Source organism: Pelophylax lessonae (genome assembly GCF_965119305.1).
Source record: "Pelophylax lessonae genome assembly, chromosome: 3".
Classification (NCBI taxonomy): domain Eukaryota; kingdom Metazoa; phylum Chordata; class Amphibia; order Anura; family Ranidae; genus Pelophylax; species Pelophylax lessonae.
In genome coordinates this window covers 277,638,063-277,661,793 of record NC_138770.1, presented here as the reverse complement: position 1 = coordinate 277,661,793, position 23,731 = coordinate 277,638,063, and the positions used below count along the sequence as shown (strand labels likewise).

General features: G+C 49.2%; 1 protein-coding gene across 1 annotated transcript in view; it reads right to left on the bottom strand.

The window, feature by feature from the left end:
• The window catches only part of PIK3CA (phosphatidylinositol-4,5-bisphosphate 3-kinase catalytic subunit alpha), a 318,657-nt gene that overhangs the window by 28,444 nt on the left and 266,482 nt on the right, over positions 1-23,731 (bottom strand). The window contains exons 19-20 of the mRNA XM_082248881.1: positions 15,628-15,745; positions 15,401-15,552 (exon numbers count right to left, since the gene is read on the bottom strand). Of these exons, the coding sequence (XP_082105007.1) occupies positions 15,401-15,552; positions 15,628-15,745 (270 nt within the window). The remainder of the gene's footprint in view (positions 1-15,400; positions 15,553-15,627; positions 15,746-23,731) is intronic.

Genomic DNA, 23,731 nt, shown 5'->3' with positions numbered 1-23,731 from the left:
GCAGGGAGGCCACCACTGTACGGATGGACTCTATTTCTTCCCAAGTCCAGATTTGGACGCACCTTGCCCTCTTTCCTGGGCATTGTGAATAGGTTCGAATAGAACCCCTGAAACCGTTCAATGTTAGAAGGGAAGAATCGCACCGGTGGAAGTGATCGAAACTCGATCCTGTGTCCTCCAGAAACCGGTGAAGACATCCCCCCCCCACCCCAGAGATGGGTAGGGGCGCATCAGGCTATATTCTTCAGGCTTGGCTGAGCCGGACTCTTTGTTTACCCGACCAGCGCCCTTTGAAACCCCTCTAAAGGGGCTTTGGAGGGTTTCGCCTTATCGCCCGCCCTCGCGGAACGAACAACTCTATATGAGCAGAAAAGGAAGGTCCTCGTTAGTTACGAGGTCTTTTTATCCTAACAGTCTGTGGCAAGACAGCAGGTGGTACCGTCTATCCTATAAAGAGGAATTCCTCAAACGGATAGCACCTAGCCATGCGTTTGGAAATAACAGGGGTTCGTTTCTAAACGACCCCATTTGGGTAAAGGAAAATCCTTCGCCCTTTTGGTAGGCTAACAAGTACCAAAAAAGGAAACTCAGTTTCAGCTACCTCTGCCGGTGTAACCTCAAGACTAAAGGTTTCCCGGACGGACACAACTAGTGCATCCACCACTCTTGTGCTATGGCGGAGGCAGAAACGTGCTCCTCACTGCTGAGGAGATATTACCTGAGACAACAGCCCCCTAAGAGGGACCTGCAACTGCATTGACCAGTTCCGAATCCGTATCTGAAGTATCTGATAAACAATAGGGGTAGGCGGGGGTCGCTTCTTGATCCCCGTCCCTGACAGGCCACCTCCACCCGGGATACCAAAGACTCCAAAACTGCCGATAATGCATTAAAAACAAGTGGGGTACTGAAGGGTCCTGCGGCCACCTTGAGGGGATCAGGTGGGGATACCTATGCGGCAGGGTCAATGATTATACAAGACACTTGCCAGCGACAAAAAATGACAAAGTAAAAAAAAACTTTTTTTTTTTTTTTGTGTCCCCCAGTCGCAACAGCGCCCCTCAGTGTTACCTGCCTTTTTGGACCCCACAGAGAGAGAGACAGACCCCAAGGCTCATCCCTGATGCACAGAAGTTTTCATCAGCTTGCTCAGTGCTTGTCTTGTTACAGACAGGAAGTCTTTGGCCCTATTTCCTGGGTAAAAGAGGCGGCTCCGCCCCTTAACACGCCTGCCGGCTCCTCCCCCTGGCTCCATGAGGTGTTTGAGTCACCTCAAACATGGCCGCCCCCATGCTGGAGACACGAGGCTACACCAAAATGGCGGCCTCGTGCGATCTACATGTCTGCAGAAGGATCTCGGCCTCACAACCCTTCACCCTCATGGTGGTCAGCGTGGTCGGAGGTACCGGACCCTAGCGGGCCGTATGCGGTCCGTGGCCGTCGGGAGGCATCTGCTTAGCTGGAGGAATGATCTGGAATGCAGTATACATGTATAGACATCGCCCTGTGGCTACTGACAGGTAGGATACCTTATACTATCACAGTAAAGTTCTAGTACTGCCACTGACTACAATCATTTACACATTTTTACAATTAGATTGTCAGCTCCCAAACCAAGCCTCCTGGCTTCTTGTACACAAAAATCACACTCAATTAGGGGGATCTGTGACATGTTGTAGGATAGAGGGGAACCCATCCTTACCATTACAGAGAGGGGCCCGCGTTCACCACAAGACCCGTCAGGGGGAAAGGGGGAACATACTACTCACCATACCGGAACCAGGCGGGCGCCAACTCCTGACAGTACCCCTCTCCACCGAGGTAGGAGGGCTGTCGACCAATACGGGCGCCGTGACTCATGGTCTTTGGCGTTTCAGCGAGACGTTTAACTCGCAGGGTCAGTCCCCGTCCAGTGGGACTATGTCGCGGCCGACCCAGCGCGGAGCTATGGCCTGCACGCGCTCGTAGGCTGAACTGGGGTGACCACTGGATCTCAACATCCCGCCCGTCGCCCAGTTCAGCTTTCTTGCTTGAAGATCTCACAGGAACACTGGAGAAAAAAAGCTGTCTTAAAAAATTCTTTTCTAAGAAAAAAATCCTGCCAGGACCGAAGATCCCAGCAAGGTATCTAGGTCCTTACTCCTGACTAGACAGAAAAAAACTGATTTGCTGTGGCAGAGAGAGAGAGGATATACTCTCGGGGACTGCCCCTGGGGTGTGGCCAGAGCATTTTTAATTTCCTGTCTAGTCCTACTCCTGTGGAGGCAACATAACCCGAAGGTGCTGTATCACCGAGGACTACGTCTGTCAATGAGCGATAGAGAAAATAAGATTTTTGTAAGATCTTACTGTAAAATCTTTTTCTCTGAAGTCTATTGACAGACACAGCCTCCATTTTCATTAGCCCGCCAACGCTGACTTGACGCTGGTCAACGCTGGCCGGATTCTGGTTAACGCTGAGCTATTCTTGTAACTGAACTGCAATTAAAGAAATATTCTTAGCTGCCTTAGGTACTCCTTCCTGAGGTAGCCATTTGTACACTTTTGCTGGACTGCTGAACGATTCAGGGCCCACACTGGCACCCCCTTTCACTCCCTTATCTTCAGGGTTTAACACTTGGCACCCCCTTTCTATGCCACAACTACCGGTTTTACATGTACACACCTACGGGGCTGTCCCCACATGCATAATTTCCACATACGATGATAGATCTTCCTAGACGTTGACTTCCTGGTCTTCAAAAGGGTAGGAATTAACGAGTCAGAAAGGCCTCTATCCCTGAACGCCGTGCTTTCAACAACCAAGCCCGTTAAAGCCAGCGACCATAAAGCAGGATGGAAGACTGGTCCCCCAAGACAGCAGATCTTCCCTTAGAGGAAGTCTCCATGGAGGATCTACGACCAGTCTTACCAGGTCTGTGTACCAAGACCGCCGAGGCCAGTCTGGGGCCACCAGAACGACCGGAATGATTTCCACCGCCACCCGGTGAAGGAACCTCGGCAGAAGTACGAGCAGGGAGGGAAAGGCATAAATCAGCTGATATTGGCTCCAAGGCACCACCAGAGCATCTGTGACATCGGCCAGAGGATCCCGAGACCTGGCCACAAACCTCCGAACTCTCCTGTTGAGGCGAGACACAAACAAAAGGACCTCCAGAGTCCCCCACCGAGCACACAGGAGATGAAACACCTCCAGATGAAGGGACCATCTCCCTTGATCCAACACCTGATGACTCAGGTAATCCGCTTGCAGATTCCCCACACCCGGGATGTGGACGGCTTCCACCCAAACTAGCATCTCAGCCACCTTCTTGGCCGCCAGGGCACTCTTGGTGCCCCCCTGATGATTGATGTAGGCCACAGCCGTGGCATTGTCCAACCCGGAGAACTGCGTAGCCGGCTCGTCCAGCTGAACAGGCAGAGCTTAGTCGCTCTGAGCTCCAGAATGTTGATCGACAAGGAAGACTCGGACGCCCAAGTCCCCTGGGCACAAAGTTTCCCCAGCACTCCACCCCAGCCAGACAGGCTGGCATCTGTTGTGACCACTGTCCGGAACAGCAGCAGGAAGGACTTGCCCTGACACAGAGCAGGAGACTGTATCCACCAGGAAGGGCCGACTTCGTGAGAGGACTTAAACTAATCATCCGGTCCAATAAATCGAGGGTACCTGTTCCATTTTGCCAGAATCTCTTTCTGCAGAGACCCGGAATGAGACTGAGCAAACGGGACCGCTTCAAAGGTCGACACCATCAGACCCAGGGCCCTCATGCAGGCCCGCAGGGAGGACGCATCGGTTTCCATCAGCAACCCGATCGCCCTTTGCAACTTCTGAAGCTTTTCCAAGGGGAGAAAGACCATAGCTAGAGCGGAGACGAGAGTCAGTCCCAGATAGGTGACCCATATGGATGGCGTCAGAGCAGATTTCTTGAAATTGATTGTCCACTCGAATTCCTGAAGGGTCTGAACTGTAATAGAGATGTTGTCCAACAGATCCGAAGGAGAGTCTGTTCGCAACAGGAGATCGTCCAGATATCCCAAAATTTAGATTCCTCTCTGACGTAACAAGCCCAGCACAGGGGTCAGCACCTTGGTAAAAACTCTGGAAGCGGAGGCCAAGACCAAAGGGTAACGCCACAAATTGAATGAGCTCCTCTGCCACCGCAAAGCAGAGGAATCACTGAAGTCCCTTGAATACAGGGACGTGAAGATATGCATCCTTGACATCGATGAAGGCCAAGAAATCCCCCTGATTCAAGGACGCCACAAACTACCGAATGGACCGAATTGGACGCACCTTGCCCTCCTTTCTGGGCACCGTGAACAGGTTCTTAATAGAAACCTCGAGAGCGTTCCTGTGGAGCAACCGGCACCACTCCTTGAGCCAGGAGGTCTTGCACAGGTTCCCGAAGATCTTTCAAACGCTCTGGAGACAGGTGAAAATTCGACTGAAAAAAACCTGTCCCCCGGCCGGGACCAAAATTTTGATTTTGTACCCAGAACAAAATCAGTTTGCGAAACCCATTTGTCTTGAACTAAGGAGGTCCAGGGTTCCTGAAAGGAGCGCAGACATCCCCCCACCCCAGACACGGGCGAGGGCGCCCCCTCATACTGAAGAGGACTTGTCCGCAGCACCAGACTGACTGGGCTTGCCCTAGGGCTTCTTAGCCCCTCCAGAAGCTCTGAATAGCTTACCTTTTCCTTGCGCCGCGGGGCACGTAAAAACCATCTATGAGCAGTGAAGGAAGAACCCCACTTAGCACGGGGTGTTTTACCTTTGGAGGATTGAGGAAGAAGAGCACTCTTCCCGCCAGTCAGACCCTTGATCAACTCATCCGGTGAGTCGCCAAACGCTCTCCCAGAAAAAGAAGATCCGTCAGGGCTTTCTTGGAAGCTTGGTCAGCCGACCAGCTCTTCAGCCAAACCATGCGCCTTAGTGCAATCCCCACGGCGGACGCATCACACAGGAACACCAAGGCCTGGGCCAAAAGTTCCATCAGTTCTGGGGTAACTACGTCAGGGTCCAAACTCCCTTTTCAGAACCCTAATCTATTCCGTAACTGTCTGTGATACAAACACAGACACAAAGACCAGTTTAAAGATGGAACCCGCCAACACGTGAAGATGGCGGGAAAGGGATTCCACCCGCCTGTCCACCAGATCTGTAAAAAAAAAACGGGATATCTTCCACAGGCACAACGGTAGATTTGTTCAACCTGGAAACAATGTGGTCCACCTTAAGTGGCACCGTCCAGCAGTTGGAGACCGTATCAGCAAAAGGATACTGGCGTTTAAAGCGTTTTAGCACAACTAGCACGTGCTTAACGCGCTGACATTGGTCATTCACAATATCATGAAGTTTTGGGACAGGGAAAAACCTTGCCAGACTTTTGGGTCTTGCGGGAGCCAAAGGCCACTCGTGTTCCTGCCGGCGAGGGCTCATCAGCCAATTTTAAGGTTTCCCTTATTGAAACAATCAGGGCTTTCACCAAAGCACGTTCCCGCGCTGCAGAAGACGAAAGGTCCTCGACTATCTGACTGCGAGGACAGCGACCCTTCAGGTAGGGGGGAGTCAGTGGTGACCACCAATGGAGAAGGCAGCAGCCGTTTACGACTATTAACCTTTTTCATGACAAAATCAACTTTTGTCGCCAGGCTTTCCAGAGCTACTGAAATCGCGGCAAGTGACTGCGATCTGGACTGTCTGGGAGTTGCACACGGTGGGTCTGAGGGAGAAATTACAGCCTGGGACTCCATATTCAAAGTTGTAGAAAAACTGAGTCCTGTCACTTTAAGAAGCACCGATCGCGGTTCCCACCGCTGGTCGCAGCTGTCTGCAGAGTCCCCCTTAAATTTGCACTCACAGCAGAGTGTGTAGGGATATGCCCGCAGAGACCCCCATTACTGTACCAACTCTCGAGAGAACCCTCCTGAATGGCCTGCTGCAGGAAGAAGAATCTCAGGAAGTGACCTCGGCCTGGATGTAAAAGGTCACGCTGTTAGTGCAGTAAAACAGAACTACACAAAAAAATGGATTTTTGTAAGAACTTACCGTAAAATCCTTTTCTCTTAAGCTCATTGACAGACGTAGTCTTCTTGATTCTCAAGAGCTGGGTTATGTTGTCTCCGCAGGAGTAGGACTAGGCAGAATGACAAAACGTTCTGGCTCCACCCTAGGGGGCAGTCCCTGAGGGTATATCCTCCCTCTCTCTGCTACAGGGAATCAGTTCTGTTTAAAGCAGTACAGAGAAATTAACCCAACCCAACTCAATGATAGAGGGGCGGGTACTACGTCTGTCAATGAGCTTAAGAGAAAAGGATTTTACGGTAAGTTCTTACAAAAATCCATTTTTCTCTATCGCTCATTGACAGACGTAGTCTTCTTGATTCTCAAGAGCTGGGACATCCAGAAGCAGTGCCACAAATGAGGGGTGGGATTGACAAAATCAAATCCAATCTAGAAGGCCCAACCGGTGCCAAACTAGAAGTTTTAAAGGCTCATTATAAATAAAGAATGAGGCTAAAGAAAAATTTTTCCAACGGAAAAAAACCCTCGAGGTAGACCACTGGTCTCCTCAAATTGCGGCCTGCAAAACCTTGCGGCCAAATGAGGCATCAGACGATGCCATTACATCAACTTTATAATGTTTAGAGAAGGTATGCACCGACGACCAGGTAGCCGCCTTGCACACCTGAACCACTGACGCCTGATGGCGAAAGGCCCATGACGCACTAAGTGCCCGAGTGGAGTGCGCCTTAACAGGGAACGGGGGCTCCCGACCCTTAATAGAATAAGCCTGTACTACCGTCTGTCTGATCCATTTGGAAATGGTCGCGGCAGATGCAGGCAACCCCTTTTTGGGTCCATCTGGGATCACAAAAAGTGAATCCGTCTTGCGAAACGAGTCTGTCGTTTTCAAGTATACCCTGATCGCCCGGACCACATCCAAGGAGTGCAAAGCAAATTCCCGAGGATGACTGGGCTTAGGACACAGGGAAGGTAATACAATTTCTTCATTCAGATGAAATTCTGAAACTACTTTTGGTAGGAAGGATGGATTCGGACGAAGAACCACCTTATCTCTATGAACCACCAGATATGGTGAACGACAAGATAATGCGGCCAGTTCTGACACCCTGCGTGCAGAAGTAATAGCCACCAAGAAGGCCACCTTCTGGGACAACGTGGGTAGAGGAATCTCCCTAATATCTTCAAAGGGAGGTTTCTGAAGAACCGACAACACTAAATTAAGATCCCAGGGGGGTAACGGCGCGTGCACTGGCGGAGCCAGATGTCGCACCCCCTGGATGAAATTCCGCACCAAGGAATGAGTAGCCAAAGGCTTCTGAAAGAAGATGGCTAATGCTGAGACCTGACCCTTGATAGTACTCAAGGCCAGTTTCTGCTCAACCCCTTGTTGCAGAAAAGCTAATATTCGACTAACCGAATAAGACCGAGGACGGAACCCCAAAGGTTCACACCATGCAATGTAGGCCTTCCATGTGCGATGATAAATCTTTCTGGAAGTCGCTTTCCTTGCTTCAACTAGAGTAGGAATAACTGAAGCTGACAATCCCTTGTCCTTCAGCACCTGGGTCTCAATAGCCAGGCCGTTAAAGCCAGCGATCGTAAAGCAGGATGGAAGATCGGTCCCTGAGACAGTAGATCCTCTCTGAGAGGAAGTCTCCACGGGACGTCCGCCACCAGTCTGACCATGTCGGCATACCAAGCTCGACGAGGCCAGTCCGGAGCTACCAGGATTACTGGGATTCCTTCCTCCTCTACCCTACGAAGAAGTCTTGGCAGTAACGCGAGAGGAGGGAAGGCATATATTAGCTGGTATTGCCCCCACGGGGCGATCAGTGCGTCTGCGGTTTCTGCTAGAGGATCGCGGGAGCGAGCCACGAATCTCTGAATTTTCCTGTTGAATCGTGATGCCAACAGATCCACATCCGGTGTGCCCCACCGTAGGCACAACTGGTGGAAAACGTCTGGATGGAGGGACCATTCCCCCTGATCCAGGGTCTGACGGCTGAGATAATCTGCCTGCCAATTCTCCACCCCCGGAATGAACACCGCAGAGATTGCTGGAACAAATCGTTCCGCCCAGCGAAGAATGCAAGCCACTTCTTTGGCCGCTCGGACACTCTTGGTGCCCCCCTGGTGATTGACATAAGCCACGGCCGTGGCATTGTCCGACTGGATCCGAACCGGGCTGCCCTGGAGCTGCTCGGTCCAGTGAATCAGACAAAGTCTGATCGCTCTCAGTTCCAATACATTTATCGGTAATCTGGATTCTTCCGGGGACCAAAGTCCCTGGGCAGATAATTGACCGAGAATTCCTCCCCATCCGGATAGGCTGGCATCCGTGGTCACTATCATCCAATATATTGGCAGAAATGACTTTCCCTGGCTGAGCATTGGAGACCGAAGCCACCAAACCAGAGACTCTCTGGTCTGTTTGCTCAATCGTATCTGATTGTCCAGGGATTCCGGATTCCGATTCCATCTGAGGAGAATCTCTTGCTGAAGAATTCGGGTATGGGACTGGGCAAATGGGACTGCTTCGAATGAAGCCACCATCAACCCCAGAACCCTCATGCACGTCCGAAGGGAAGACCAGCTGTTGGACAGTAACAACTGGACTGCTGATTGAATCTTTCGAAGTTTCCCTACCGGAAGGAAAACTCTCGTCCTGACTGTGTCTAGAATTAGACCCAGATATTCGAGCCTCTGGGTGGGAACCAGAAATGACTTTTGCTGGTTCACCAGCCACCCGAATTCCTGTAAAGAAATCATAGTAATTTCTATGTTTTGTAGCAAGGTCTGAGGAGACTCTGCATGAAGCAGAAGATCGTCTAGGTAACCTAGAATCGATATACCTCTTTGGCGCAGAAGTGCCAACATTGGGGCCAACACCTTTGTGAAGACCCGCGGAGCCGTGGCGAGACCGAAAGGTAACGCCACAAACTGATAGTGGTTCTCCTCTACGGAAAAGCGTAGAAAACGCTGATGTCCTGCGAAAATGGGAATGTGAAGATAGGCGTCCTTGATGTCTATGGACGCTAGGACATCCCCTGGATGCAGGAAGGCTGCTACCGTGCGAATGGACTCCATTCTGAATCTTCTTATGTTGACGAAAGAATTGAGTGCTCTTAAGTCCAGAATTGGACGCACTTTGCCCTCTTTCCTGGGTATTGTAAACAGGTTTGAATAAAACCCTTGAAACCGTTCTGTCCAAGGAACGTGGACTACCACTCCTTGTTGTAGTAAATCTGTGACTGCTCTCCTCAGATCTTCTAAACGATCTGCGGATAGACGGATATTGGAAGGGAAGAATCGCGCCGGTGGGAGAGATCGAAACTCGATCTTGTACCCTGACCTTATGACTTCGCAAACCCAATTGTCCGGGATTCTGGAAAGCCATGGATCCGGGAACCGGCGAAGACGTCCCCCCACCCCAGTTATGGGTGGGGGCGCACCTTCAGGCTTTGGATGGTTTATCTTCAGGTCTGGAGGGGGCGGGCTTTTGCTTGCCCGACCAACGACCCCTGACGCCTCCTGTAGGAACCTTGGAGGACTTAGTTTTTTCACCCGCTGGACGAAAAAACCTCTTGTGAGCAGAAAAAGAAGGCCCTCGTCTTTGACGAGTTCCTCTACCTTTAAAATTTTGCGGTAAAAAGGTGCTTTTTCCACCGGTGAGATCCTTAATGATCTCATCTAAGTTGGCCCCAAATAGACGCTCTCCTGAAAAGGGGATATTAGCCAATGCTTTTTTGGAACCTTGGTCGGCTATCCAACCTTTTAGCCACAGTGTACGCCTGAGAACCACTGCTGAGACTGATGCTCGCGCCATTAATGGAGTGGCGTCTAACGCCGCATCACATACAAACTGTAACCCCTGTATCATTTGTTCCAACAAATCTGATACCGCCTGAGGGACTTCATCTAAGTCCCGGCGTAACCACTTGGTCCATTCAGTTACAGCCTGCGAAACCAAACCAATAGCAATTATTGGCCTGAAAGCTGATCCAATCAAGGAAAACATGGTGCGAGACATAGCTTCTATCTTGCGATCCACTGGATCTTTAAAAGACGGAGCGTCTTCTAAAGGAATAACCGTGGCTTTATTCAATCTAGCGATTGGTGAATCCACCACAGGTGGTTCTGTCCATTTCTTAATAAGGGTTTCCTCAAACGGATAACGCCTGTCAATGCGTTTGGAAATATTAAAAGTGCGTTTTGGCAGACGCCATTCTTCATCGATTGGATTGCCAAAACATTTGGGCAATGGAAAAACCTTTGCCACTTTGATGCGCTTTTTAGTCCCAAAAGGGATCTCAGTTTCAGCTATTTCTGATGGAATACCCTGTAACCTTAAAGTCTCTTGAACAGATACAATGAGTGCGTTTACCAACGCTTCCTCTCGGGCTATGGCGGATGCCGAAACATCCTCCTCACTGTCTGAAGAGACAGGACCCGAGACACCAATACCAGATGAAGTACCTGCAACTGCAGAAATAGGCTCAGAGTCTGAATCCGAGGTCTCAGATAATAAGGGGTTAGGCGGGGGTCGCTTTCTTGCGCCCTGTCCCTGACAAGCCACTTCCACCCGGGACACAAAAGTTTCCATAATGGCTGACAAAGATTCAACTGTCAATGGGGTGCTGGAGGATCCCGCAGACCCCTCGAGGGGATCCGGAGGAGATACATGAGTGGCAGGGTCCATGTTAATACAGGACACTTTTGCCAGCAATAAACAAAAAAACTTTTTCTTTTTTTTTTTTTTTTTTTGTGTGTCTCCCCCTAGCGCAATAGCGCCCCTCAGAGTACCTGCTTCTCGATCCCAGAGAGAGAGAGAGGGACCCCCAAGGCTCACCAACCGATGCAGTGCAGTTTCCAACAAACTGCAGCCAGCGTCTGTCTTACACAGACTGGAAGGAGCTGTTTGCTTTTTCCCGGGCAGAAGGCGTGGCTCCGCCCCCTGTGTACGCCTTCGGGCGTTCCCAGCCCTCCACGAGGAAGCTGGGCTCACAAAACATGGCCGCCCCCATGGAAGAGACATAAGACTCCAAAAACATGGCGGCCGGCGTGACTGAGGACATACATGCATACGGTCTACGGCAAAATGGCGGCGGACCGCCGATATCGTCTTCCCAGCACATCCACCTGCACTCTGCTGAGAGGTGACATATGGATCTACAGAGATACACTGCACATAAGGTAGGATTATACCTCCTATGTTTGCTGTAATGTTACAGTCTGCTGGGTAGAGTGTTAGCTCTTGAACCAAGTCCACTTCCCACAAACACATGCTGTATTACAAGGGGGACTTGTAAGTGTCAGATATATACTGACCATATATGGAGGGGCCCATAATATATACTGCCTCATAAATGAGGAAAAAAGGGAACGTTTTACTCACCATACCGAACCGACAGGCACCCTCTCTTCATAATACCCTCTCCACCGAGGTGGGGGTTTGTGGACGCCTCGACTCTCTGGTCCTGGCGTCCAAGCGAGCTTTTAACTCGCAAAGTCAGTCCCTTTACTGGGACTCCGTCGCGGCCGACTCAGCGCACTGGTCTGCACGCGCTTTTAGGCAGAAACCGGGGTGACCACTGGATCTCACATCCAGCCCGTCGCCCGGCCCCGCATACTTACTTGAATATGTCGCGGCCGACCAAGCGCAATGCCTGGTCTGCACGCGCTCGTAGGCCGGCTGGGGTGACCACAAGTGTCGCCCAGTCCGGCATTTTTGCTTGAAGATCTCACAGGAAAAAAACACTGGAGAAAACTACCTAAAAAATGTCTTTTTCTTAAAGAAAAAAAGTCTTGCCAGGACCAAAAGATCCCAGCAAGGAACTTAGGTCCTTACTCCTGACTAGACAGAAAAAAACTGATTCCCTGTAGCAGAGAGAGGGAGGATATACCCTCAGGGACTGCCCCCTAGGGTGGAGCCAGAACGTTTTGTCATTCTGCCTAGTCCTACTCCTGCGGAGACAACATAACCCAGCTCTTGAGAATCAAGAAGACTACGTCTGTCAATGAGCGATAGAGAAATGGGTGTCAATGCATTTTAACCACTTAAGCCCTGGAAGATTTTACCCCCTTCCTGACCAGCGCCTATTTTGCGATTCGGCACTGCGTGACTTTAATGGACAATTGCGCGGTTGTGCGACGCTGTACCTAAAAGAAATTGACGTCCTTATTTTCCCACAAACAGAGCTTTCTATTGGTGGTATTTGATCACCTGTGCGATTTTTTGATCATGCGCTGTAAACAAAAAAAGAGCGTCAATTTTGCAAAAACAACAATATCTTTAACATTTTCGGCCAATTTGTTTTATGCTACATATGTTTGGTTTAAAAAAAAAAAAAAAAAAAAAAAAAAAAAAAATCGCAAAAAGCGTATTTTGATTGGTTTGCGCAAAAGTGATCGCGTTTACTAACAAAGGGAAAGATTTTTGTCTTTTTTTTTAACGAGTAATCGCGGCGATCTGTGATTTTTTTGCGTACTGCGACATTGCGGCGGACAGATCGGACCCTTGACTGACATTTTTGACACTTTTGGGGTTACCAGTGACATTACTGCAGTAATCAGTGCTATACATATGCACTGTTACTGTAAAAATGACACTGGCAGTGAAGGGGTTAACTGTATTGGAGAGGGAGGGGTTAAGTGTGTCCTAGTGGCGTGCTAACTGTGATTGGACATGGCTACTGGTGTAAGAACAGAGATCAACGGTCCTACATAGATCTCCATTCTTACACAGGGAAGAATGACAGGCGGCTTTGTTTACATCAGCCGCCCGCCTTTCTTCCGGTGTCACGGACGATCGCGAGTGCCCGGCGGACATCGGGTCCGCCGGGCACAGGCGCGTGAGCGCGCCTCCGGCAGCGCGCGCTCGCTCCCTAGAAGTCTCACAGGCTAGCGACATAGACCTACGTCGCTCTGCCTGTGAGGGGCTGACTGCCGCAATAAATAGTTGTGCGGCGGTCGGCAAGTGGTTAATAGGAAGCTCAGTGAAAATGGCTGCTCCATACAAGTCAATGGGAAAATTAAACACGTTGCCCACACTTAGGATGGCGGAGCCCACGGCGTGCAATGCGGCCAGGGACCCCCACCAAGAAGGCCTCAAGGATCTAAACAAGATCCAGCAAGAACAAGGTACTATTGCCACCCCCCCTCAGGACGCCAGGCACCCCAGTGACAGTGGCTGGCATTGCTTGTAGATCACCAGGAGGATCCCCTGAACACTAACTAGCAAAGTGAGTAAAGACAAATAAAACAAAATATTCTGAAAAGAATAAAAAACTGAGCGCGAAGTCCCAGCAGGAAACCTAGGTCCTACTCCTTCTCTAGGCAGAAAAACTGGTTTGCTGAGCAGAGGGTGTGGGTAATGCATGTGGGGATGGGCTCGTAGGCATGTACAGGTAAAGTTTTTCCTGCCTAGACTACTCCTGCAGGGGGCAGCATAACCAATTCAGCTAATGAAGATGGAGGCTGCGTCTGTCAATGGACGATAGAGAAAAGAAATGCATTTATCATCATTTTTTTTTTTAGTTCAGCAGTTTGCGGGTGCAATGCCATATGAGCAGACAGTTACCGAACTGTAGGAAGAATTAATGAACTACAAGTGCAGTCACCAGAACCTCACAAAAAAAAAAAAGCAATCTATTTTTCTGCATCATAGGTCCTCGATAGGTACTGTGACATGGGTTGATGAGACTCAAGAGTAGTAGATGCATTTTCGTAAAGTCCATGCCAGTCTAAACTGTAGTTTAAGGGCCTGGTAACCAACCCACTGTTAAAGGGTAACTTCACTTTTGTGGGGAAAAAAAAATAGCAAAGAAAAAATATCTTACTATATGAAGTACAAGTGTCTCAGCGTCCAGTCCCTGTGTCCGTGAGATTGCACTACTGCGCATGTGCCCCACAGACAGCCGTTGGGACTTGGAGCGCAGAGACTTCGGACGGCTGGGCGAAAATGTTGAAGCGGCGGGTGTGCGCGGGCACGCGGCGGGTGCGCGCTCGCACGCGAGAGCCGCTCGGTCAGCTCTGCGCGTGTCCCCGATGTTGCTAGGGCAACAGGGACTCTACATATATGTTCTAGCACCCGTTAATTTAACGGGCTTAATGTCTAGTAGCATATAAAATTGTGACACAAATCATATTGTAATTGAATGTTATTAGAAATTACCTTTCCTTTTCAATCTGCAGCTGTTATAATTTTCTGAAAATGCAACACAATATGGCTAGCTGAAGTGGTTCTGTGCGCAGAATGTGTACTGACCACACCCCAGAAACATAATTTCCTGCTTGTGTGATTGGCTCACAAACTTTCCCAGAAGACTGCCTAAGATAAAAAAGTCAGATTTCTGGCATCCCCTGCAACAAAAATGTTAATTTTTGGTGAGATACTCCCAATAGGAACACGTCTAAAGGGAAACAGGCCTCGCAGTTTTCCTCATTAGTGCTCTGCAGCTTCCACAGCTGACAGATAATTATGAAACCATTCCCATTTGACCCACTCAGCACATAGGCACAGAGGAACAATTTCTTCAGAATAACAAAAGGTAGGAATCTGCAACAAAGTTTGTTACAATCCTTGTAATGTACATGATCACCCAGAGGGGAATGTTTTTTCTCAACAAAAGCAGAGTTACGCTTTAAAAAAAAAAAAAAAAACAGATCAACGTAAAGGGGGTTGTGGTTACACACAGCATAAACCGGTAACAAAAATATCAAGCCACCTGGCTCTCTCCTGCAGTATCGCTGCTCTTAGTGATGGGTCCCTCAGACCACTGGCTCATACAATGCACATAATTTCAAACGCACACAGCTCCTCTACAATGCACACGTTACTGGCTCACACCTGTCTTTAAGGCGAAGTCCTGTCTCCAAAATGGGTGCACAAATCCCTCTTGGCTGAAGCCCTAAACTATTCTCAGTCCTTCATTATAAAGGCTGTGTGCACCTGCACATACATCCTGCTGGTCTTCAACAAAATGTGGACACTGGGTTGGAGATTTCTTCCCCCCTCAAGGCATTTTTAAATCTTTGAACTACGGAGCCCAATCCAAAAATAGCAAAATACGAAGAAAGCTGTAAAAAATGTTTTCTTCACTGAAAATCAATATTTCGGAGTCCTGCATTCTTCACATTTGCGAACCCCTGCATCCTTTTTTCAACCATTTTCACAGTTGCAAGGCCTCGTACTGTCACAGTATGTTCAAATGTGTTATTTCAAGCAATGAGCCATTGGCCTACATACCCCTTCCTTTCTTCATATCAGCCAGTCATAATTTGACACTCACAAAAAAATCCAAATAAATTATATTAGCTGTCTTAGGGAAACTGGTGTGCTTAAAAAGTAAAGAAAATACTTTTGGGGATTACCTTTCAAAATCCCTGGTTTTCGTGCATTCTTGAATTCCCTTGCTGATGACTATTAGAAAGTCCTGCGTTAACACAAATGGTACCCGCTCTCGCTTGTATCCAAATTTTTTCTTTTTGTGATCCAGAAAGTGCCCAAAATCTATGTGAAACAACTGAGAGGAAACACTTATTACCATCTGAGAAAAATAAGCAAAAGATAGGGAATCAACACAGAGCTAAAAACTTACTTGTCCGTTGTCTTTTACCATTATGTTACTATTGTGCCGATCACCAATTCCAAGAATAAAAGTGGCAACACAGTAACCAGCACACGATCTTGTGAACAAGTCAATAGCAGCATCATACCTACAGAAAACAAACCATAATTCACATTCTTTAATTTGTGCTGTATTGTAAACCAAGAAACAACATTATACTCCTTTTTAACCACCTCAATACTGGGCACTTTCACCCCCTTCCTTCCCAGACCAATTTTCAGCTTTTGGTACTCTCGCACTTTGAATGACAATTAGTCATGCTACACTGTACCCAAATGACATTTTTATCATTTTGTTTGCACAAATAGAGCTTTCTTTTGGTGGTATTTATTCACCGCTGTTTTTTTTATTTTTTGCGATATAAGCGAAAAAATAACAAACATTTTGAAAAAAAAACAATATTTTCTACTTTGATATAAAAGAAATCGAATAAAATCTAATTTTGTCATAAAATTAGGCCAGAATGTATTCTGCTACATGTCTTTGGTAAAAAAAAAAACCCAATAAGTGTATGATAATAGGTTTGTGTGAAAGGTATAGAGCCTACAATCTCATTTTTTGAGGCCCTAACATGTCAGGACAGTACAAATACCCCCCAAATGACCCCTTTTTGTAAAAATGACAGTCCAAGGTATTTAGTAAGTGGCATAGTGAGTTTTTTGAAGGTGCAATTTTTTTTGCCCACAATAGTTTGGGTAATGAAAACATTTTTTTTTTCCCTACAAAATTGTCAGATTAACAAGTTATTTCTTTCAAATGGCATAGATAAACTTTTTTTTTTTTTTTTTTGTTAGATTAAACAATTACACCCCAAAATATATTCTGCTACTTCTCCGGAGTATGGCGATACCACATGTGTGGGACTTTTCCACAGCCTAGCCACATACAGAGGCCCAAAATGCAGGGAGCACCGTCAGGTGTTCTAGGAGCATAAATTTCACATTTCATTTCCTGGGAACCTATCACATTTTTGAAGGCCGTGGTGCACCAGGACAATGGAATTACCCCAAAAATCACCCCATTTTGGAAAGAAAACACCCCAACGTATATTCTACAGGGCATAATGAGTCTTTTGAACATCTCATTATTTTCCACAAGTTTATGGAAAACGTTGAAAGAAAATTAAAAAAACGTATTATTTATTTTTTTTTTTTTACACAAAGTTGTCAATTTATAAGATATTTATAACATATAGCATGTACATAGAAAAAATGACATTCTGCTACTCCTCCTGAGTATGGCGATACCACATGTGTGAGACATTTACGTAGCCCGGCCACATACAGAGGTCCAACATGCAGGGAGCACCGTCAGACGTCGTTCTAGGAGCATAATTACACATTTAATTTCCTGAGTACCTATCACATTTTTGAAGGCCCTGGATCATTTTTTAACTACGTAGACAGATGTGTGCAAATGATTCCTGGGAGAGATGTGTGACAGATGTTGATCACTGGGATGACATATGTGGCAGATGTGCACCAGATTACAGACAGATGTGTGCCAGATGTGGCAGAAAATGTGTGACAAATGATCACAGAAAAATGTGTCAGATGATCATGGACAGATGTGCCAGATGTTGATCACTGGGATGAAAGATGTGGCAGATGTGCGCCGGATGATTACGACAGAAGTGGCAGATTGATCACTAGGATAAAAAGATGTGGTAGATGTGCGCCAGATGATCACGGACAGAAGTGGCAGATGATCACGGCCAGATGTGCACCAGATGATCACGGACAGATGTTCCAGATGTGCACCATATGATCACAGGCAGATGTGGCAGATGTGGTAAACGATGTGTACCAGATCAAGGACTGATGTGCGACAGAGGATCACGGACAGATGTGTCAGATGATGTGCGCCAGGTGTGCACCAGTTGATCAGACAGACGTGGAAGATGTTTACTGGGATAGAATATTTTATTGGGACAGGTGTGGGACAGGTGTTTTTACTGCAGGACACTGGGGACAGCAATCCGATCCACTTCTCCTCTGACAGAGGCTGTCAGTGAGGAGGAGAGCAGATCTCAGCTGGCAGCCAGGGATCAGTTCGTATACAGCACTTTTTCTGCCTTTTTACTCACTGATTACCCAGATAAGTGAGTAAAAATCAGTAAAAATGCTGTATACTCACTGATCCCTGGCTGGCAGCTGAGATCTGCTCTCCTTCTCCTCACTACAGCCTCTGTCAGAGGAGAAGCAAAGCCAATCACCGTTAGAACAGCTTTGTTGTCATCACATGACGGCTGTGATTGGACACAGCCGTCATGTGCTCAGGAGGGCCAATCAGAGAGCCCTCCTGCTGAGCGGAGATGCTCTTTGTCCTAGGGACAAAGACACATCGGGATCGCGCCGCTGCGCGTGCATGCATCGGCGCGATCGCCCTCCTTCTGAAGGATGTTCAGGAATGTCCACTCAGAAGGAGGAAGCTCCCACCCAGCTGTATATGTGCAGTGGCCGGGTGGGAGGTGGTTAATAGGCTTCCAATATAAATTCTTAAAGCAATAAAAGTTCAGTTTTTTTTTTTTAAACAGGTCATACTTACCTGCTCTGTGCAATGGTTTTGCACAGAGCAGCCCCGATCCTTCTCTTCTCGGGTCCCCTGCTGGTGCTCCAGGCCCCTCCCTCCTGCCTCCATAGGAAGCAGCTTGCTATGGGGGTATCTGAACAGGCTCGTTACCAGGCCGCTGTTCCGTGTGTCCATTCACACAAGGAGCACGGCTCAGTTCTCTCACCACCTGAGATTGCCAGTAGCGGAGCCCCTTAATGACCAGGCCATTTTTTGCGATTTGGCACTGTGTTGCTTTAACAATAGCGCGGTCGTGCGACGCTGTACCCAAATACAATTGATGTCCTTTTTTTCCTCACAAATAGAGCTTTCTTTTGGTGGTATTTAATCACCTTTGCGAGATTTAGTTTTTGCGCTATAAACAAAAAAATTGTGTCAATTTAAAAAAAAAAAAAAACCACCAATATTTTCTACTTTCTGCTCTAAAACATTCCCAATAATAATAAAAAAATAGAATTTTTGTAAGGACTTACAGTAAAATTATTTTCTCTGAGTCCTGACAGTCGCCGCCTGTTCATACAGCCTTCACTAGTGGGTAATGGCGCCCTCTGCAGGAGTAAGCTAGGCAGTTAGAAATGTTAATAAAAAACTTTTCTATACTTAAACACACCTCTAGGGGGCCGACCCCAGCCATTATCCTGATACAGTTACTACTGGTCCTCAATTTGTAGCAAGCAGTACCGGAAGGCAATAACCCCCAGATACAAAAACTAGAGGGGCGGCGACTGTTAGAGGACTAAGAGAAAATAATTTTACGGTAAGTTCTATTTTCTCTTACGCCCTCTGACAGTCGCCACCCGTTCATACAGCCTTCACAAGTGGGACGTCCCAAAGCAGTGTAGGTGTGAGGGGTGGGAAGACGCAACCTACCGAAAAGGTAAGCAAAAAACACCCCAGGAAGAGACCGAAAAAAAAACACCGCACTCAAAACCTTGCGGCCAAAGGAAGCATCCGAGGATGCCAGTACAGCAATTCGCAAAATGTCGTGAAAGTGCGTACAGACGACCAGGTTTCCGCTTTGCACACCTGAGCCACAGAAACCTAATGGCGAAAATGCCCAAGAGGCACAGACGGCTCTAGTAGAATGTGCCCACACAGGGAAAGGAGAAACCTGACCCTAGATTGAATAGGCATGAACAACCGTCTGTCTGATCTATTAAAAAAATGGTTGCCGTTAACGCAGCCAAAAAAACCTTCCGAGGCCCTTCAAGAAGGCTAACCAGGGATCAGACGTCTAAAAAGACTCAGTGGCAGGCAGGTAAACACGGACCGCCCAAACTACATCCAAGGAATGCAAGGTGAATGCCTTGTGATGCTTCGGCTTCGCACAAGGCGAAGGCAGAAAAATATCCTCATTGAGGTGGAAACAGACAGCACCTTGGGGAGGAAAAAGTGACTGGGTCGCAAGACCACTGCACCCCTACAAACAACCAGATAAGGTGAACGGCAAGACAGAGCCGCCAAGTCATAAAACTCTGCGAGCAGAGGAGATAGTGACCAGAAAGGCAACCTTCAGGGACAACACATGCAGAGGAATGTCTCTGATGTTCGCAAAAGGGAGGCCATGCAAAACAGGCAAAACCAAATTCAGGTCCCAGGGAGCCAAATGCCGCACCCCTTAAACAAAGGTGCGAAGCAAGGAACTAGTCGCCAAAGGACGTTGGAAAAGAACGGCCAAGGCTGACAACTGACCTTTGATCGTGGTTAGCGCCAGGTGCTGATCAACACCTTCCAGTAGGAAGGCCAAAACCCTCGCCACCGAGAAGGAGCGGGGATGGAAAACCATGAGACTCGCACCAGGCCATAAACGCCATCCAGGTGCAACGATAAATCCTTCTAGAGGTAGCTTTCCGAGCCTTCGATAAGGCAGGAATGACAGTATGCGGGAGACCTCTGTGTCTCAAGACTAGGCTTTTAACAGCCACACCGTCAAAGCCAGAGACTATAAAGCAGGATGGAAGACCGGCCCTTGAGACAGTAGATCGTCTCTCAGCAGAAACCGCCAGGGAGGCTCGACGACCATCTGCACGATGTCTGGATACCAAGACCAGCCCGACACGTCTGTTTGTACACTGTCTGTCTACTTTATTTATGAGGAATAAAGAAACCTTTGATTTCATCATAATACCCTGAGTGTGGTCTCAGACTTGGATTTTTTTCTACTCTTGGATGACGGATCTGACCTGCACCGGGTTTGGAACATACACCTGAGCGGCTTCCTCTTATTGTCTCACCAAGACCGGCCCAGCCAGTCTGGGGCCATTAGAATGGCATGAATCCGTTCCAACGCCAACCTGCGGAGGAACCTGGATAACAGCTGAATCGGAGGGAAGGCATAAAGTGGCAGAGACTGGTGCCAGGGCACTACCAACGCGTCCGTGGCGTCTGCCAGAGGATCAAGGATTCTGGCCACAAACCTTCCCACCTTGTGGTTGAGACAGGGGACACGAACAGATTTACGTCCGAAGACCCCCACCGGGCACACAGGAGAAGAAACTGCTCCGGATGCAGGGACCATTCCCCCTGGTCCAGGGTCTGACGACTCATAGTCCGCCCGCCAGTTGTCCACCCCCGGAAAGGTAACTGCCGAAATCGCAGGAACCTGTGTCTGGGCCCAAGATAGGATCTCAGCCACTTGCCTGGCCACTCGGGCATCCCCGGTGCCCCCTTGGTGTTTGAAGTACGTGGCGTTGTCCGGCAGTACCCGAACCGGGCAACCCCAGACCCGAGTTGACCAACGGAACAAGCACAGCTTGATTGCACGAAGCTCTAAAAACGTCCATCGGCAAGGAAACCACCTCCGCCGACCACGTCCCCTGGGCACAAAGCGTGCCCAGAATTCCACACAAGCCCATTAGGCTGGCATCCGTGGCGATCACCGTCCACAGCAGAGGCCGGAAGGACATTCCTCGTGTCAGAGTTGGTGACAGGAGTCACCACAAAAGATCCAATCTTACAAGAGGGCTTAGAGAAATAGTCCTGTCCAATGACTGAGGCGTTCTGTCCCACCTGGCAAGAATCTCTGCTTGCAGAGTTCCCGTGCGAAAACCGAGCAAAAAGGGACAGCCTCGAAAGCCGAAACCATCAGACCCAGGGACTGCATGCAGGCCTGCAGAGAGGAGATATCGGTATCCCTGAGGGACCAGCTCCCGCCCTGTAAGGTGCGGAGCTAGTCCTTCAGAATAAAGGCTTCCGCCGGAGCGGAGTCCAGAACCATCCCCAGGTACGGGAGGCGAACCGAAAGAGAGAGCGCTGCCTTTCGGAAGGCGACGGTCCACCCAAATCCCTGGGGTATCAGAACCGTGAGTGACAGAACGCTCGCCAGAGTGGCACATGAGCTCGACCTCAACAGGAGGTCGCCCAGAAATTGAGGACCGCAATCCCCTATAAACGCAGTGAAGCCAGCACTGGAGCCAAAAACCCAGGTAAATGCCCTGTGAGCCGAAGCGAGGCCGAAGGGCAACTCCACAACTGATAATGTTCCTCTGCCACCGCAAAGCAAAGGTACCGCTGGCAACCATCGCAGATAGGGAAGTGCAGATACATACACAACCTGCCAGTCGAAGGCAGAAAGTCTCACGGACTCAGCAAAGCCACCACCGTCCGGATGGATTTCATCCTGAACTTTGGTACCCTTACAAACGGTACAGAGGCTTTAGGTCCAGAATCGGACACACTTCGCCCACTTTCTGGGCATCGTGACCAGAATGGAGGAAAAAACAGCAAAACCCGTCCCATGCAGGGACCGGCACAATGACCCCTCGGGCGAGCAGATCAGGATCCGCCCCCTGCAGGTAGAGGTGGACTGTGCCGCCGAACTGGCCCGACCGCCCTTGGTCTAAGCTGACCATGGCTTCTCTATACCACCCGAGGACTTCCCTTTATCCCTTGCCCGAAGGCACGAAAAAAGGACCCCCGATGAGCAGGAAGGGGAGGGCCCTGCCTAGCGCGGGGGGGGGGGGGGATTCACCCTTAGAGGCCTGTGGCAAAATAAAGACTCTTGCCCCCCGCAAGCCCTAGAGCAACACAGCTAGAGTGTCACCAGCAAGTCGATAACCCACATAAGGGACAGCAGGCACAGTCTGTTTGGGAGCGTGGTCAGCCGACCAGCTTGTTAGCCACACAATGTGGCAGATCGCAACCCCGACAGCAGACAGCCGGCCGAGTGAGCAAAGAGGCCTGGGGCACCTGATCCACCAGGTCCAGGGTAGCCGGAGATACCGACTCCGCCGCTAACGTGCGTCTTAGTGCCCGTCCATACTGCGACCGGTAGGGAAACCATCCCAAAAGCGAACACAAGTGTGAGCAGGGAGCCCGCCATCAAGTAGATATGGAGGCAAAGGAGTCTCCCACGCCTTATATGCCTGATCCTGAAAACACCGGGGAGTCCTCGACGGCATTAACAGGATTCACATAGTCTAGAAAAAACGGTGTGGTCCCCAGTAGGAGACACCGTCCAACGGACAACAACCGGATCCGCAAAAGGATTACGGTATGAAAACCGCTCAGGTACCGTCAATATGCTTAATGCGACGCCACTGGTCGTCCACGGTTTGTGAAACTTCCCGGGACAGGGGAAAACTCGACCCGACGTCTGGGCCGTGTGGGCCCCGAAGGAAAAATGCTTACCCGACAGGGAAGACCCATCATCAAAATGTAAATTCCCCTTAACATAGCCAAGGAGTACATCAACCGCGGCACGTTCCCGCACCGCCATGGAGGAAGACACCTCCCCCTCACCATCTGAATGGGAGCACTGGAACCCCTTCGGGGGGGGGGGGGCAACCAAAAACGGGCTCTGTCAGAAGACAGCGAGGCCATAGGTCATGTATGGCCAGTGCGTTCAGAACAGCAGCAGAACTTCTTTTGACGCCAAAAAATCGCAAGAGCAGCATAAAAAAAAAGAGGCCATGGAAGGATTCAGATGTACCTGAAGCCCTTACCAGGTCTGTGGGGAAATCGGCAACCAGGGAGTCCATAATTGCAATTTAAAATTTATGGGACATTGGCCCTTTAAAATCGGCGGTTCCCGCAGACCCCCATTGCGACTTGCTGTGGAGCCCCTTCAGAGAAGGCAATAGCCACCAAAGAAAAAAGTTTTTACAGGAGAAAACCCCAGAAAACCGTACAAATCCCCCACAGTGTCAGTGTGTTTCACCACACGCTGCTCAGTGAAAAGAAGGAGGGGGGGGGGGGGGGAGTGACCTCACACCCTAGAGGCCTATGCCTGCCCTGAGCCACAGGAAAAAAATGCCTAATGAAAGGCAATGGGAGAAATCACAGGCAAAATGGCCGCCGCCCTTACTAGGCGTCTGCCCACACCCAAGATGGCGCCAGTACAGGGTCTAAAATGGCTGCTGCCCTTACAATGAGCCCAGCCAGCCTGCCCTCATCCAAGATGGTGGCTGCCCTAAACGGCGCCAAAGAAAGCACACATGGACTATCTGGCCACCACAGGGAACCCCAAAGAGGACCCTGGACGTTAGAGTCCCCCAGGGACAGC